The 17,969-nt window shown below is 38.1% G+C and overlaps 1 protein-coding gene across 3 annotated transcripts in view; it reads left to right on the forward strand.

Moving 5' to 3' along the window:
- Positions 1–17,969, forward strand: part of LOC110291812 (contactin-associated protein like 5-2) — a 684,470-nt gene that overhangs the window by 547,762 nt on the left and 118,739 nt on the right. For all 3 annotated transcript variants that reach the window (XM_029482787.1, XM_029482783.1, XM_029482788.1), the window contains exons 14-16: positions 2,920–3,037; positions 15,103–15,230; positions 15,404–15,574. In XM_029482787.1, coding sequence (XP_029338647.1) covers positions 2,920–3,037; positions 15,103–15,230; positions 15,404–15,574 — 417 coding nt within the window. The remainder of the gene's footprint in view (positions 1–2,919; positions 3,038–15,102; positions 15,231–15,403; positions 15,575–17,969) is intronic.

Below are 17,969 nucleotides of genomic sequence, written 5' to 3' on the forward strand. Positions count from 1 at the left end.
TTTCTATCTCCTTGTACTATGGTCAAATCTAAGTGGATTAAGGAACTCCACATAAAACCAGAGACACTGAAACTTATAGAGGAGAAAGTAGGAAAAAGCCTCGAAGATATGGGTACAGGGGAAAAATTCCTGAATAGAACAGCAATGGCTTGTGCTGTAAGATCGAGAATCGATAAATGGGACCTCTCCTGGCTTTTAATGGACAAGTCCTGATGATTCTTCAACAAAGTTCCTTTGTTGACAGAGCCATAGCTCTATCCTATTGAGTGCCATCTTTTCTCTTACACCTACACTTAGCAGTCTTGCCTTTTGATCACACAGTGAAGAAATCACTTGACCTCAGAACTTCAATGGCTTCAATATTTTCCCTTATTTTCTACACCGTGTCCTACAGCTATAGTCAGTATCAGATGATACTTAGTGCCTGTGGTGTCCTTTTACTCCTAAAGACAGTGAAGTAGGTAAGATCCCTTTTGCTTGGGGTCCTTACCCACATAAGTACTTTTCGCATCATGTCAGTGTTTTTAGAAGTCATCAACATGTAGCCTTTAGCAAGTGCCACTGTTTCCATGAGACTTTCTTTAATGATTTTTGGGCAAAAGTCTGTGTCTAGCTCTACATTGTATTTGGATGCATATATCACTCATATTATTTATGTTACACATAGCAGAAAAAACGTGTTCACTCTTCTTCCTCTGGATGTTAGGAGACACCATAAGAGCACTGATACATCATACCATGACCTTTGCAAAACATAGACCTGAGAAAATGTTAACATGGTGATTGTGTATGCTTTTATATTCTGTTATGAATTATTCTTTATATTTAATTATGGTTAATATCTGGCTCATACAAATACACACTTATACAAAGAGAGAGAGAGAGACAGACAGACAGACAGAAAGGATTGGGTTTTGGAAGCTTTATGTGGTGAAGTCCTATAGGCAGAAGTGAGTTACTGGAGGCAGGTCTTGAATATTGATAACTCAAACTCACTTCCTGTTCACTCCCTTCTTCCCTAGTATGGATTTTTTAAAGCAATGTGACCATTTATCCTTCTGCTCAAGCCAACATGTCTTCTCTGTCATGACGAACTTCAGGACTACTAATTAAAATAACCTGTTGTACATTAAGTTGACTTTGTCAGAGATTTATTATTATGATCTTAATCAAACCAACAAGAAAGGATCTAAACGTTATGTTTATTAATGACCATTGTTAAATTTGTGGGAAGGAGTACAGAGTTTACGAGGTTATAAGTGATTAGTCATGAGGGGAGTTTCTTCATCATTCTCAGAATAGCTTCTACCCAAGGAGCTGAAGGGGTCTGCAACCCTATAGGTGGAACAGCAATAGGAACTAACCAGTACCCCCCAAAGCTCGTGTCTCTAGCTGCATATGTAGCAGAAGATGGCCTAGTCAGCCATCATTGGGAAGAGAGGCCCCTTGGTCTTGCAAACTATATGCTCCAGTACAGGGGAACGCCAGCTATTGTCAAGGGAAGCTGTGTTGGGTACCTTCAACTGATGCTCTCCAGGGCCTCTATGTCTGTGTTTGTTCTATTTGCAATGTGCTACAATTTTGTGAATCACCGCTATACGCAGCTGTGATTTTCACAATCTTTAAAGACAACAGAAAGATAATAATGAAATCAGACCCCAAGCTAATTATTCTTTTTTCCCCCAGTATCTCAGTGAATCATAATTTTAGAATGCTTTCCCTGACTCACAAGGGTATCATTTTCACAGGCTCTTAAGTCTAGGACTTCTCTTAGAGCATAAGGTCACTTTTCTTCTAGTATTGTGATAAAAAAAAAAATTAATGGTGACAAGGTCAGGGTCCCATTTACATATGCTTAAATTCTATTTACCCTAAATTTCTACACTCTTTACTATCTACCAACTGGACCACATGTTTAGCTAATTTTAGCATTTAGTGTGTTATTTTGTCTTAAATAATTTTGAAGAGTCATTGTTTTATACACACACACACACACACCTCATATGGAGTGTTGTTTATTTAAAAGCTAATTTAAAATGTAGAAAGAAGATCATAAGAGTAATGTTAGGTGATTAAGATGAAAAGGAAGCACTGAAATGGCACAAAGATCAAGAGAATACACAGAGTTTTGTTTTTTTTTTTTGTTTTGTTTTTTTTTTTTTAGTTTTAACTGATTTGTAAAATTTCCCCTTTTAAAATGAAGGATATGTGAATGCCCCTTTCTTTATATTGAAGTAGACCATCTTGGCATTCAAAAAGTATCCAAATTCTATTATTCTTCTGAGGTAGTGGTTGTGAAAGTTCAGTTTTCATTTTGGCTGGTACAATACGCAAACATGTCTAGTCTCTGAATACACATGAGGCACTGATCCACTTAAAGAGACTTTTTAAAAATTATTTATGAAGGAAGGATTTTGTAAACTGAAAACTTTCCCTTTTTTCTATTACCCTGCCTAAAACTATATCAAATCATTCTATTATGCATTATTTAAACTACAAATTTTGCATTACTGCACATAAAAATAATGTATACATTTAAAATTGTTTTTAGGTGTGTCAACTCAATCAGCTGCAGTATTTGGTAATCTGTTATCAAGTTGTGTTTCTATCTTTGACTCTTAATGGTTTCATTTATCAGCCTTTAACTGTTTTTTTTTAGTAAAATCTCTTTTAATTTGCAAACTTGTATGTGTGCATTAAAATAGAGAGAAACTTGGAAGGGATTAATGAGGAAAGACAGAATGGAATGCAGAAAGTTTGGAAAAGAGAGCTAGGAGGGAGGGATGGGAAGAGAGACTATATGTACACACACACACACACACACACACACACACACACACACACACACACACACCACTGTGAGCTCCTCAGTAGCCTTTCAGATTGCATTCCTGACTTATGAAACATCTTGTGTTTTAGATGGAGCACCATTTGCCTGGTGGATTGGGAGGTCCAATGAAAGGCACCCTTACTGGGGAGGTTATTTTCCTGGAGTCCAGCAGTGTGGATGTGGCCTAGAGGAGAGCTGCCTGGAGATGTACGTATAAATATATGGATGGTTTATTTTTCTTCTACTGATGTTCTGTGCCTTGACCACCAATTAGTAACTGTAGCACTACACTAAAATGTCTTAATCTACTTACTGATTTTGACTTACCTTACAAAAAATCTTTTTTTTAATTATTATTTAATTGTTTTATGTATGTGAGTACACTGATACTTTTCTTTAGACACACCAGAAGAAGGCATTAGATATCATTACAGATGGTTGTAAGCCACCATGTGGTTGCTGGGAATTTATCTTAGATCCTCTGGAAGAACAGCCAATGCTCTCAACCTCTGAGCAATATCTACAGCCCCACAAAAAATCTTGATATTCCATAAGAATATGTACATTGAGGTTGAGAAATTCCAACTACAGAAAAGTTCAGTGATGGTTTTCAGTGTTATACATATCTTTCAAATGGCAAGACAAGAATTCAAACCCAACTCCATCATACACCAGAGCCCTAGTCCTCTTTTATACCAGCTCAGTCCAGCAAGGAAATATTTATGTTCTCATGTCTATTATGTCTACATCATCTCCAACTGCCAGGAAAGTTTTTCAGTTTCCACTGTATCAGTTATACACACCACAGTGATTGATAAATACTGATGGTCACTTTGCTTTCTCCTTTGTATTAAGTCTGGAACCCTAGCCCAGAAAATAGTATTGCTCATTTTAAAGTGGCCTTTATACTTCAAATAACCCAGTATTGACACTAGATTTTCTTAAGTTAACAATTAAGAGGCAAGATCATGACTAAGATTTCTCTTCAAATATATGAGAGATGTGTGAATATTTTAGGTAGTTATTTTACAGAGAAAGAGAATGTGGGAACTAAAAGGGGGCGGTGGAGAAGGAGAGGGAAGAGAGGATAGCCCACATCTGGCCAAAATTCCTCCTATGCTCTGGGCAGGGGAGGGCTGCTGGACGCCTTCCACTCTGCTGTGGGTGGGCATCTAAGCAACTGAACCCACTCAACAGGGGGTGGACAAGGGGAAGCCCCTGAAACCAGGGGGCCCCAGTGCAATACCCTGTGCCCCAGGGTTAAGGGAGAGAGGGCATAGGGAGTGAGGTTCCCACACAGATGAGAGTGCGCAGTGGGCCTTGAGTCTAGGAGATAGTTTTTGGTTTTAGAGCTTTAATGTAGAAATGCAGGAGGAAAGGGAGAAGGTAAAAGAGAGACCACCCATGGCCAAGAGGAGAGAAAGGGGAAAAAGATGGAGAGAGAAGAAAAGCTAGAGAGTAAGAGGGAGAGAGAGAAAGAGAGAGGAGAGTAAGGGGTGTAAGAGCAAGAGGAGTGAGAGAGCTATGAGGGGCCAAACAGGCCCTCTTAAAGTATGCTGCTATCTTTACTGTTGCTAGGTAACTGGGGAGGAGTTTAGCCTGAAGGTCAGAAGCTTGGGACATTGCCTATGTGACTACTAGCCATGCTTCTCCTGTGGGGGCTGTGGGGGCTGTGGGAGCTGTAATTTCTATAGGAGCCAAGGTCCAGGAGACATGAGAGAACTCTTTCCATCCCATGTAGGTGAATTTTCACCACTGGGCCCCAGAGTTCAGACCTCAGCTCTACTAGAGTCCAGACTGTCTGTGTATAGCCCAATGCCCCACAAGACAGACAGAGAGAGAGAGAGAGAGAGAGAGAGAGAGAGAGAGAGAGAGATCCTCTGATCCCAGACACTCAGATTCACTTTTTAGTTTGAGTCATAAGTTCCCTCATTGCATCTGGCATTAAGCATTATTGGCATGTTTATAAGATCAGGATGAAACATCTTCACTTTATGCTATGCTATTTGAGAATCTGACACAGAAATAGAATGATAAAATACAATGCAGAAGCTGTCATTCCTCAGGAGCTATCTACCTTTATTTTAAGTCTTTGTTTCTTACTAGAACCAGGAGGTTGTCACGTAGACTAGTCATCCTGAACATTCAAAAGATATGCCTATATCATCCTTCCCAACTATAGGCATGAACTTATGCCAATATACCTGGTTTTTCATGCATGTCTCATTTATCGCATGCATATACTACAAGTAATTTCCTTGTGAGATATTTATTTAGCCCCAGATCACTGAACTTACTATGTAAATTCTAGTGAGCTAATTTTATCAGTTCAAAACATTATAAATTTTTTTAAATCACATTATCTGGAAAATTTGAAATACACCTGTCACATGTACCCAACTTCAGTGTCTATTAAAGAAAAGAAAGTACAAAGTCAAAAAAGATGTACAAACTGTGTATCTGGTTTACCTTTTCCTACCTTCATGGCTAACATAGATCTAAGATGGCTGTCCACATATTTCAATATTTCTGTTTCTAAGCCTCATACTTCCACTATTATCTTCAGGGTTCTGAGTGAATGCTAGAATCTCCTGGAACTTTTTCCTCTAAAATGCCTTCAATTTATGCTATTGGAAAAAGTTAATAAGAAAGCAAGATTGTGCTAGTGGAGCAGTTTAATCAATTATACACTATAGACAATGTCACTTAAAAGTGTTGAGATGTGTTAGTGCTTAGAAACCATATATGATATTCATAGCCCAGAAATCCTATTGGTGATTTTCACTAAATTGTTATTTTAGATAAGTTAAATGTTCTTCTTAACTCTACCAATAGAACTGCTAATATGGTGATTGCTTATCCCAGAGAGAAGTCTCCTAGATAATAGAGAACTTATAGGGAGAAGGACATACTGTTCTATAAAACTGATTACTCAAGAATTTCTGTTACAATCAAAATCAAAATAAGTAAGGAAATAAAGAAATGAGTAAATCAGTCTTATTTTCCAACAACAGAGTATTGACTAGGGAAAATATGGCATACATGCATAAAAAATTTTAGCAGTAAATTATTCAATTTATTTTGTTGTTCATTTTCTTTTGTAGGACATTAAAGGCAACTGTTTATAGGAATTTTAGTCATATTAAACAAATCACAGAAAGAAAAAATTCATATACTTTCATTTATGGATCTTTGTTTTTATATACATATATGGTATATGAGCATGCACATGTGTATGTATGTGTGTTTGTGTGATTGTGTGATGTTGCATGCATAATTATGAGTATAGGTGGGTGCCTTCCTATGCTCTTATGTGAAGAACAAAGTTTTAGACGAACAAAAGTTTTAGAACTTACTCTCTCTCTCTTTCTTTCTTTCTCTCTCTCTCTCTTTCTTCCTTTCTTTCTTTCTTTCTTTCTTTCTTTCTTTCTTTCTTTCTTTCTTTCTTTCTTTCTTTCTTTCTTTCTTTCTTTCCTAATTCAAATATCCTGTGAAATAAATGCATTTTCTTTACACTAAATTCCCTGTGTTACTCCTGAGAGACACTATTTGCAAAAGATGCACTAATAACTNTTCTTTCTTTCTTTCTTTCTTTCTTTCTTTCTTTCTTTCTTTCTTTCTTTCTTTCTTTCTTTCTTTCTTTCTTTCTTTCTCTCTCTCTTTCTCTCTCTCTCTCTTTCTTTCTTTCTCTCTCTCTCTTTCTCTCTCTCTCTCTCTCTCTCTCTCTCTCTCTCTCTCTCTCTTTCTCTCTTTTCTGTCTTTCTTTCCACTTCCCCTTGTGTCCACCCCAGGGTTTTTTATTAAACCTGGAAACTGGCAGGCCCATGAGATCCATGGATCCTTCTAGAGCTCTAGAGAGCTAGGGTTACAGACTCATGCAGGCACATTGCTTTTGATATGGTTTCTGGTGATCTGAGCTCAAATCCTCATGTGTTTGTCATAACTATTTTCATCTACCAAATGAAATGAGGGCTGTCTCCTCAGCCCACAAGAAGGAGCTTTTCTGAAACAGTCTGGTAGACACCTACCAGAGTATGCAAGAAAACCCAGGGGAGAGCTGGGTCACAGACATGGTGTAGGCAAATGCTTCACTTTGCAAGGAGGAAAGAAAGCAGAGTTGAAAGTGGGGAGACACAGTAATGGTTGCTTCCTTGTAGCAGACAACAGCATGGGTTGCATTTTTCTCACCCTAATACCAAGTTTAACAAATGAGAAACTCCTGCACATAGAGTTTCTACCTGCTTCTTTAATTGTTTCAAAAGAAACTGAGGAGCATTTAAGGGTTTCTAGTTCTGGGCATTAAATCTGCTGTTCAGTTGGTGCATCCCTTTATAAAGTTGGTTCCTGAAATTTTATCATTGGAAAAGAAAACCTGTCCCTTCCCTCGCCCTAGCCCTCACCCTCGCCCTCTCTTGGTTATTTTATTTACTTACATTTCAAATGTTGTCCCCTTTCCCAGTTTCTCCACACAACCCCCATCCCATTTCCCTCCTCCCTCTATCATCGCGCTCTCCCACCCACCCACCCACTCCAGACTCTCTGCCTTAGCAACCCCCTATGCTGAAGAATTGTGCCTCCATAGGACCAAAGACCTGCCCTCCCATTGATGCCAGATAAGGCAGTCTTCTGCTACATATGCAGCTGGAGACATAGGTCCCTCCATCTGTGTGTTTGTGTGTGTGTGTGTGTGTGTGTGTGTGTGTGTGTGTATTAGATATTTTCTTTATTTACATTTCAAATGTTGTCTCCTTTCCTGGTCTCCCTCTAAATACCCCCTCCCCTTACTCTTTCCTTCCTCCCCCTGCTTATGAATCCACCCACTCTCACTTTCTGGCCCTGGTATTCCCCTACACTGGGGCATAGAGCCTTCACATGACCAAGGGCCTCTCCACCCATTGATGACTGACTAGGCCATCCTCTGCTATATATGTAGCTGGAGCCATGAGTCCCACCATGTGAACTCTTTGGTTGGTGGAACCTAATATAGTTGTCCCCTGAGAGGCTCTGCCAGTACCTGACAAATAGAGATGTGGATGCTCAAAGCCATCCATTGAACTGAGCACAGGGACCCTAAAGAAGGAGCTAGAGAAGGGACCCAAGGAGGTGAAGGGGTTTACAGGTCCATAGGAGGAACAACAACATGTGTATTCTTTGGCTGGTAGTTTAGTCCCAGGGAGATCTGGAGGTGGTCCAGTTAGTTTATATTGTTGTTCTTCCTAGGGGATTACAATCCCTTCAGTTCCTTTGGTTGATATCCCATAGCTCTTCCATTGGTGTCCCCATGCCCAGTCTGATGATGGGCTGAGAGTATCTGCATTATACATTGGTCAGGCTCTGTCAGAGCATCTCAGGGGACTTTCTATATATCTCTATTTGTATCTCTATCTGTATCTGTATCTCTATCTCAATCTCTATCCATAATCTGTCTGTCTGTCTGTCTGTTTGTCTATCTGTCTATAGCTTATTTTCATTATATGGGTGCCGGGAACCTGAAGAGCTGGATTTCACTCTATCCCTCAGAGAGATTATTTATGCAATGATTTTGAAGTAACATATGATTACTAATATAGTTCTCTTTGACATATATTTATCTCTGTTCTTTGGTAGGTGGGTTAAATACAGTTCAAACTTAACTGGTATTAATTACATTGTTAACCACATTTCTCTCTGATATCATCATAAGATTTATCAAGTTTACAATATATGATTTTATTGTGAATTAATTTTCAGCTCCATTTAGAAATTTTTTTCTTGAGCTAGAAGGGATAACTCAGACAATAGTGTTCCCCATGCATGTATGAAAACTCAGCTTGATTCCCAGTATCCAAAAGAAATGCTGGATACAAAACCTAAAAAAGAAAGGAAGAAAGAAAGAATGAAGGAAGGAAAAAAAAGTAATTTCAGCATGCTATAGGGACTGGTAGGTCCCCTTTTGGATAGGTGGAGAGAGGCAGGTCTTGGGGTTCTGCCAGCCAGCCTTTTTAGGACACACCACTTGTACCCTCAAAAGATTACAGGAAAATATAAAAAGAAATTAAGTTGCACTTATAGCCAATGATTGAATATAAAGCTAATTTTTACATAATTATTTTGGAAACTTCTAGATGAAATATAATTATTTGACATTCTAGTAATAACAACATTAAAGGGCTTTCTGAAAATGGATTCAATGATGTGACTGTGCCATCATTTCTAGAGTTAATACTCTAAATATGAATAGTTTTTATCTACTTCTGCTCTATAAAACATCTTTTCTAATGTTTGTAAGAAACATAAATGAGGATGCAGAGATAACTCAGCTGGTAAAGTGCATTGTGCATAAGAATGGAGACCTGAGTCTAGTCTCTAGAACTCATGTAAAATAAAGCAGGGATGATGATTCACAAATGTAATTCTGTTTCTTTTCAAAAACAATTTTTATTAGATATTTTCTTTGCTTACATTTAAAATACTATCTGTAAAGTCCCCTATACCATCCCCGTGCCCTGCTCCCCAACTCACCCACTCCTGCATGTAATTCTAAAGATATATTAGTGAAGAGAGGATGAGACCTGGTAACACAGAGAGCTCAAAGTTTACTTTTGGCATCTCCTTACATGTGCACACACATTCATGAACACAAATGAACCCACCTAGTCATGAACATTATACATACACATACACCCACTCCCCCACCCCACCACACATATTCACACACAAGAAATAATGTAGACTGAGATGCGTCTGTATTTGTCATTTGTCATATCCAACTAAGACACCAAGTACTAGTGATCTATGAAGCTTAGCCAATGCATCAAGTTCCAATCCATGGAAAGGCAGTCTCTAGAAACAAAGTGGAACACTCCTGAGAAACGACACCCAGGGTTTACTGCTATGTGTAGCTCACATTCAGATCTGAGTCTACAAGATGAGCCTTTTGTCTTCTCTGTCTGCTTTGCAAATGTCATTGTAGTTCTAGGTCGTTATCTGCTACATTTTAAATGATACATGTGGTTAGCAATTTTGCTGAATTTGTAGCTTTAAAGATTATTAAAAAGAAATATGCCTTTATTATAAGGTATTCAATAGGAATAAAAACGAGAAATTTTTACATCACTAGCACTTTAAATCCTCATGTGACTACTGCATGTGCAATTGTTTTTAATTTTTGTTTAATAGTTTAATGCACTTGTATTATGAATTTTTATATATTTTCATTCTGGTATGTCATCTGTTCAAACTCCTGCTGAAGCTCATCTCGTTATGTGCCTCCCCCTTTACATTCATGTCTTCAGTTTTTTTTCCTCTATTGCCACTGACCTTAATTATGGTTGCTTGCTCAAGCTTTAGTGACAGGCTACTTCTTGGAATCAGGGCAATGCAGAAACCCCAAATTAGCCTCAGTGTTGAGGTTAGGATAATAAACTGCTTTTTCTAAAACAGCCCAAGAAATACTAGACTTGTGACAATTCCAAGAAAACCAATAAGTGGGCTGCTCTGGCTAGGCAGAACAAATAGAGAACTACCCACTCCTTGAGAGAACAGCAAAGGTATATGAAGACCAATAAGGATGGCCAATTGGACAGTATCTGGAATCACCAAGGAAGTAAGCATGATTATGTCAACTGAGATACAAAGACTATTCTGTATCCTGGGAGTCCAGACTAAGTAAAAAGATAAGGGGAGGGCTAGTGAGATGGCTCAGTGGGTAAGAGCACCCAACTGCTCTTCCGAAGGTCCAGAGTTCAAATCCCAGCAACCACATGGTGGCTCACAACCATCCGTAACGAGATCTGGCGCCCTCTTCTGGAGTGTCTAAAGACAGCTACAGTGTACTTACATATAACCAATAAATAAATCTAAAAAAAAAAAAAAGATAAGGGAGCTGATCATTAGTATTCACCTATTTGCATCCTAATGGCCTTGTGAGGAGTTGTGGTCATCTCCTGGCACCATGATAAACAGTGCCCTTGATCTGAAAGCCAAAATTAATCTTCATCAAAGCACTAAGGGGGCAGTAACTCATGAAGTGAAGGAACAAGTAGCCACCTCTCAACAGGCTCACACAGCCATATCCAGAGAGATTCCTGGAAGCCTCATCATTTTGAAAATTTTCTGGAGCCCTTGATTAGCTGGGATGAGGATAGATGTGAAGTGTGACATCTACTCCTCAATTCCTATCTGATGTCATCTTTTTCTTGTTCATCCAAAGCCAATGGACAAGCACATGGATTTTTCAGACATGTCAAATGACTGTCTATTTAAAGTACATAATTATTATTGATTATGCACAAGAAAAAAAGCTAATTCTATCTTCTCTGCACATCTACAACACTGATACTGTGATTAGCTTATACAGTTGTGCCTATTTTGTTCATTTTGTTTTTGCTTTTTTTTGTAGAACTTTTATGATCTGCATTCTAATTATAAACTCCTGACTAAACTTTTATTATGGAACAGGATAATCAAAACCTATATTTGTCATTTGTTTACTTAAGTATCTAAATCATATAGGATCCTGGGTTCCTCCAGTCCTTATTTGATTTTTAAAAACGACAAAAGGCACAATAGCTATTTCTAGAGAGTGCTAGCTGAGTTACCAAGTAATCTTCACGTCTATCTGATATGGCTTGTAGTCAGTTTTGACACAGTATATGTATATTATAAATTCTTAAATCAATTATGAGACAGCATTTATATATATTAAATTTATGTTTATGAAAAAACAGATAAATATATATTTAAAATAAAAAGATGAATGCTAATAAAGACCATGCCAACCTAAAAACTTTCCTCCAACTATAAAATTTTGAGTGGAGTAAAGAGATATTGTTAGTAATCAGAAATAACTAAAAAGAGGACTTCTGGTAATTTTACCATGCAGTAGGTGGACTTGCTGTCAAGCTTTGAGTGTATAAAGGAGGAGGCTGTGGTCTCACATAGCATCTGCCAAGGTGACTTTCTAAGGTATAATCTTAGAGAGTCAGTGTTGAAATGACTGCAAATTTGCAAACTGAAACCTAATCAATTCAATTGTGTTGTGTAGAGAAAGCCTGTTTAAATAGGATTGGAATGTCAGCCAGAGTTTGAACAAGGACAGTTCCACTACTCAGTGCTGTTGCCATGTGTATAGCAATGTCTAAAGAAGATGGTACTTGCTTGGTAATGTACCAGCTTCCACCCAGGGGAAACTGATTTCCTCCAATGAGATATCAGAGAGCATGTTCACATGATGTGTTAATACTTGGAAAATCATTCTTGGCTTCATAAGTTGGTTTTTTGATTTCACATCCTCTACCATGAGAAATGAGTATTAGAAATGCCATTTGCTGAACAAAGCATAGATGTGAAAACAGAAATGTCCCACAGTGCCTCTATAGATACCATCAGTTTCAATCAGACCACAAAATTATGGCAAAACTAATAGTTTGCAGGGCACACAATTATGATTCAATATTTCTTAGATGAGATAACTCAGGTACATCTTTCTTCACTGCTATAAATCAGATGTATTCAGCAGTGTGGTTGTTAGTTTTATACTTCAACTTTTTATATTTTAGAATTACTGGAAAGAGTTTCAATTGAGGGTGTCATTAGGTTAGCCTTATGTGGGATAGTCTTAGTTGTTAATTGATTCTGGCAAAACCAGTTTACTGTGGAAAACATTATTCCCTGAGAAGGAATCCTGGATTGATTTTATTATTTCAAATTTCCACATGAAAGTCATTCCTTTCAGAGGACAGCCATGCCAGGCTCCTGTCTGTGCACAATATGCACAATATGGCCTCAGTAATAGTGTCAAGATTTGGTGTGCACACATAGGATAGATGCCAAGTTGGAACAGTCACTGGGTGGCCCTTGTTTCAGTCTGTGCTCCATTTTAGTCCCTGTGCTTCCTTTAGACAGGAACAATTACAGGTTACAATTTTTGAAGATATGTATCTGGCCCCATCCCACAAATGGGGCCATGTCTATCTACTGGAGATAGTTTTTTTGTTTGTTTGTTTGTTTGTTTTTTAATGTTCTATCTTCCCACTGTTGGGCATTTCAGCTATTGTCATCTCCATTGAGTCCTGGTAACCTCTCACATCCCATCTCTTTGGGACTTTCTAGTGGTTCACCATTCCACCTAGCCCCTACTGCTGAGTATTTCCAATAATTTTCCTGAACCTCTGGGTGTCTCTCCTGTCTCTCCCCATACTTGATCCTGACTCTTCTTTTTCTCCCCCTCTGCCTCTTCTTTTTCTCCCCCTCCTCCCCTTTCCCACCCAGATTCCTCCCTCCCTCTTCCTCTCATGAGTGTTTTGTTCCCCCTCTAAGTTGGTTTCAGGCATCCACACATGAACATTCTTTCTTGTTAAGCTTCCTATGGTCTGTACATTGTATCATGAGTATTCTGAACTTTTTGGCTAATATCCACTTATCAGTGAGTACATATGCTACATGTTCTGTTGGGTCTGGGTTGCTTTATTTAGGGTGGTATTTTCTAGTTCAATTAATTTGCCTACAAAATTCATAGTGTCCTCATTTTTAATAGATAAATATTCCACTAGAGACACAAGCTCTGGTGGGTACTGGTTAGTCAATATTGTTGTTCCTCCTATAAGGTTGCAGACCCCTTTAGCTCTTTGGGTACTTTCTCTAGTTGAATATGGAGTAGAGTTTGGCCTAGTGGGCCATCAATTAGAGGAGAGGCCCTTGGTCTTGCAAAGATTATATGCCCCAGTACAGGAGAATGCTAGGGCCAGGAAGAGGGAGTGAGTGGGTTGGGGAGCAGAGAGAGGGGAGGGTATAGGGGACTTTCTGGATAGCATTTGAAATATAAATGAAGAAAATATCTAATAAAAAATAATCCAAACTGACTAAGACAAATGCAGTTACTTCCAGCCAGCCATTGGATTAAGGTAGGGGACCAATATGGAAGAGTTGGAGGGAGGAGCTGAAGGGGATTATAACCCCATGGGAAGAACAACAGTGTCAACTAACCTGGACCCCTCAGAGCTCCCAGAGACTAAGCTAAAAACCAAGGAACATACATACATCCACTGAACTATGTTTACCCCCAACCCCCTGGAACATATTTTCAAGAGGATTGCCTTGTATGGCCTCAGTGGAAGAGGATGCTCTTAATCCTGTGGAAACTTGATGGCCAAAGGAAGAGGGATGCTGGGGGGAGTAGGAGGGGATGGGTGGCAGGGTGGAGAAGTATGGTCTCAGAGGTGGGGAGGTAAGGGGTGAAGAAATTGGGGAAGAGAGGCAACTTTTGGAATGTAAATAAATAAGATAAGTTAATAAAATAAAGCAATTTTTAAAAATTTAAATTAAAAACTATATTATTCCTGATAATATGAGTTACATCTTCAACACAAATATAACATTTTCCATGTTATTTAGAAGAGATTTTTAAAAACTTAATATTTTTTTTATATATGCCAATATGCTGATTCAGGGGCATCAAGTGGATGTAGACAAGATATTACTGTGTCCAGGTTTAGCATCTCCTTCATCATAAACCAAGCATTTGAACTGACAAAGCTATCTCCATAGCAAAACACTACCAGGTTTTTACTTCCAAATTTATGCTCTGATAAGTGGTACCATCTTCACCTTGATTCCAAAGTTAAGTTTAAATGTCAAGAAAACTTGATTTTCTCTATTCTTTTTGTTTTCCTATCAAAAGAAAATTGGGTAAAACTATTAAATAGTTAACAAGAATAAAGCCAGAGTCATTGACCATTAAGATTTTTCTAAAGAACAAAGTAAAAAGCAACCAGCTAACTATAGAGGTTTACTTTAACACAATTTAAAAGGTGTTAAGGAACATTCAAGCCTGATAAAAACCTGTTTGCAGGTGATACAGGAGGGTCCTCTAAGTAAGTTTTGATAGGGATTTGCGATTTGTCCTCAAGTTGTTTACTTAGATCGTAGACCTTCTTTTATAGCAAAGTGAAGTGATGTTTAATGTCACATAAACACGGGAGTGAGTATTTGGATCCTCTTGGCCATGATCAGCACTGTGATCTTTGTAAACTACCTGTGCTCCGGAAAACTCATTTAGGAAAGATATAAAAAGCCTGTGGTGTTTGGATACAGGCCATAGGCTACAAAATTAGTATTCCAAGTATTCCCACTGGATGAAAATAAAAGGCCCCTGTTATCCTCCTCCCAACTCTAACCAGACTGCATGCAAAGTGAGTCCCGTTTTAAAAGAGGGGGTCTTTGCTCAGAATCTCTAGATAATCTATATTTTACCCTTCTCCCCTCCTTCCTGCCCTTTAATTTATGTTTTGCAGGTCAAACGATACTGGTTTTCTTTCCTTCAAAGATCACTTGCCTGTAACTCAGATAATTATCAGTGATACCAACAGATCAAACTCAGAAGCAGCTTGGAGAATTGGCCCCTTGCGTTGCTATGGTGACCGTGAGTACATTCCCCCTCCACTATCCTGTTTCTGTGAACCTTTCTCCTGCCTTTTCCCTTATCCCCTTTCTGTTCAGTGCCCTCCTTGTCTGGAAAATTGCCCACTAGCCCACTAATTTAACATGCCCCATTGAAAAAAAGCCAGTCATGTTCAAAGACTCTTTGATTCACAGGACACTTCTGGAATGCTGTCTCATTTTCTACTGAAGCTGCTTACCTCCATATTCCTACCTTCCATGCAGAATTCAGCGCTGATATTTCCTTCTTTTTTAAAACCACTGCTTTATCTGGCGTTTTCCTAGAAAACCTTGGCGTTAAAAACTTCCTCCGACTTGAAATGAGCTGTAAGTGCCATTATTTGTGAGTTTACTCTCATTGGTCTACAGAGTTTTTTACTTTATCTCTACCACCAGTCACCAGTACAGTTTTTTAACATCAAGCTAATTTCACTGGCTATCAGAAAAACTAGCCCTGAAGCTGTCAAGCATGTTATGATTTATTGTGTCTTATGAGAGTTTGTTATTATTTCATCAGGATATATGCAAGAGTACCCATCCATAGGATTTGTAGGCTGTACTTTTTATTAAGACATGGTCATTTCTTAGCTGTCATTTTAAGCTGTGACACTCCAACCTTATATTCTATGGGAAGCAGGGATGACTACTATCAACCATTTTCTACATATTCAGAATCATTTTTTATCTTAGGTCTCTGATTTGTTTGTTTTGTGATCTCAGAACATAGCTCAACCAGTAAATTAGTTTTATGGAAGCATGAAGATCTAAGTTCAGTTACCCAGAATCTGAGCAACATAGCCAGTAATTCTCATGACAGGAGGCATGGACAGGCAGAGCAGTGATGTTCATCTAGCAGAATTAGAGAGTTCTAGGTTCTGTCAGAGACTGTGTTCCAAAGAATGAGCTAAAGAGTAAAGAAACAGCAGCTTGTACATCAAATTCTGGCACTCATGACCAGGTAACACCCCCTACACACACACACACACACACACACACACACACACATGCATGCTCAGACACATCCAATTTCTTATCTCCCACAAACAGAAGATTATAACTAGTCAGTGAGAATTCATGCTGAAGCTCCATTTCTTTCTTACCAGCAGTAGTGTGTGTGCAAGTTTAGATGCACGAGTTATACCTTTATAAGAGCTCTGCTTCCATTTTTGACAACTGTAAATTAATGATCATGAAGCCACATGAGCACTAAAGAAATACGGATCAGACAACTTTCTACTGTGAGACATTGTATGTCAGTGTGTTAACAAAAATATATGCAAATACCATAAATAGAATGATTAATTAATTTTTATGAAAATGGGAAACCAATGTTTTACTCTTTTACAGTAACAATAACTTTAAAAGTCTCTCTATAAATTTATATTTCTACAAACTTGTCATTAACTTCACTAAAGTTTACTTCCTGTACTTATTTATGTTCAAGTGAGATTACAAATTGTTTGAGCCTGTTTATCATCTATTACACTGAGATGATAATATTTTTTATATTTTATTCATTTTCGGTATTTTTTCATAAAACTTCATAGCTACTCAAAAAGTTTGGGAAGATTTTTTTTTTAACATAAGGGCAAGTTTGGTAAAGCAAATCATTTTTATACTAGACTCTAAAAGATTGTGACACTGTCTGTATCTGTCTCTGCCAGTATCAGTTCTAGAGATTTCAAAATATCCAAGTAATCAAAAACCTTTCCAGGAAATATTTTAATGCAAAACTTTTTTATAGATTTCTTTCTTGTTTGGTAGAAACTGAACAGAATTATCAAGGTTTTCAGTAGCTTGAGTTCTTTTGATTCTAGTGCTGACACTTATGTTTGTATACTTTCAAATTATAGACGGTAGTGAAAAATCAGAGATGAAATGGAAAAACTATTGTCCTACTCTTGCAAATAAGCACACTCACCTGATTTTTCATGGAGGCAGTACAGTATATTCAGTTGTTAGTATTAACTGTTCTTCAGGGTATATTGTTTACTAAGTGTAAAGTCATAAAATGTATTTAAGGGCTCAATCTGCAGCCAGGAGAACTGGAATTTTATTCCTAGAACTCATGTGAAAAATAAAATGGTAGATGTGGTATTATGGTGTGTACTTATAATACCAGACTGAGGGAGACAGAGAGTCATTTTAGCCAGTGAAAAGCTCTACCCCAGACAAGAAGGTTCATAGGCACCCTGAGTAGTGACACCAAGGTTGTCCTCTAACCTCTCTATAAATGTCCACACACATGAATGAATGTACCAGCAAATATATGAATGGTCACATACAAACAAACAGATAAATAATCAACAGTAACATTGAACATCTTTAACATCTCCTACAGTTGCTTTTGGGTTCCTTGCACTGAATGGTCTTCATTGCCTGCACCCAAACTTGCTCTTACTCTTCTCTTGCTACAGCTGCCTGAGCTTGTCTTTGACCAACTCTCTATGTTCGTCTATGTAGACGTTCTCCAATTCTGTGACTAAGGAGATTGACCATGACACAGTGATATAACTGCATGCAATACCCTTGAAAGCTAAGCAAATATTTTAGCCAAGGATATTGGAAAGTTGGGAGTTCATCAAAAGGAGACAAGTCCATTTGTAGAGATTTTTGTGGGTATTCTTCAGCACATAGGTCAGCAGCTACGTATTTCTTTTGTAGTTTCAGACTACACAGGAAAGACAGTGTTTCCCATATTAATTTTACTTTCTTTAGAGTC

The sequence above is a fragment of the Mus caroli genome, chromosome 1 (genome assembly GCF_900094665.2).
Source record: "Mus caroli chromosome 1, CAROLI_EIJ_v1.1, whole genome shotgun sequence".
Classification (NCBI taxonomy): domain Eukaryota; kingdom Metazoa; phylum Chordata; class Mammalia; order Rodentia; family Muridae; genus Mus; species Mus caroli.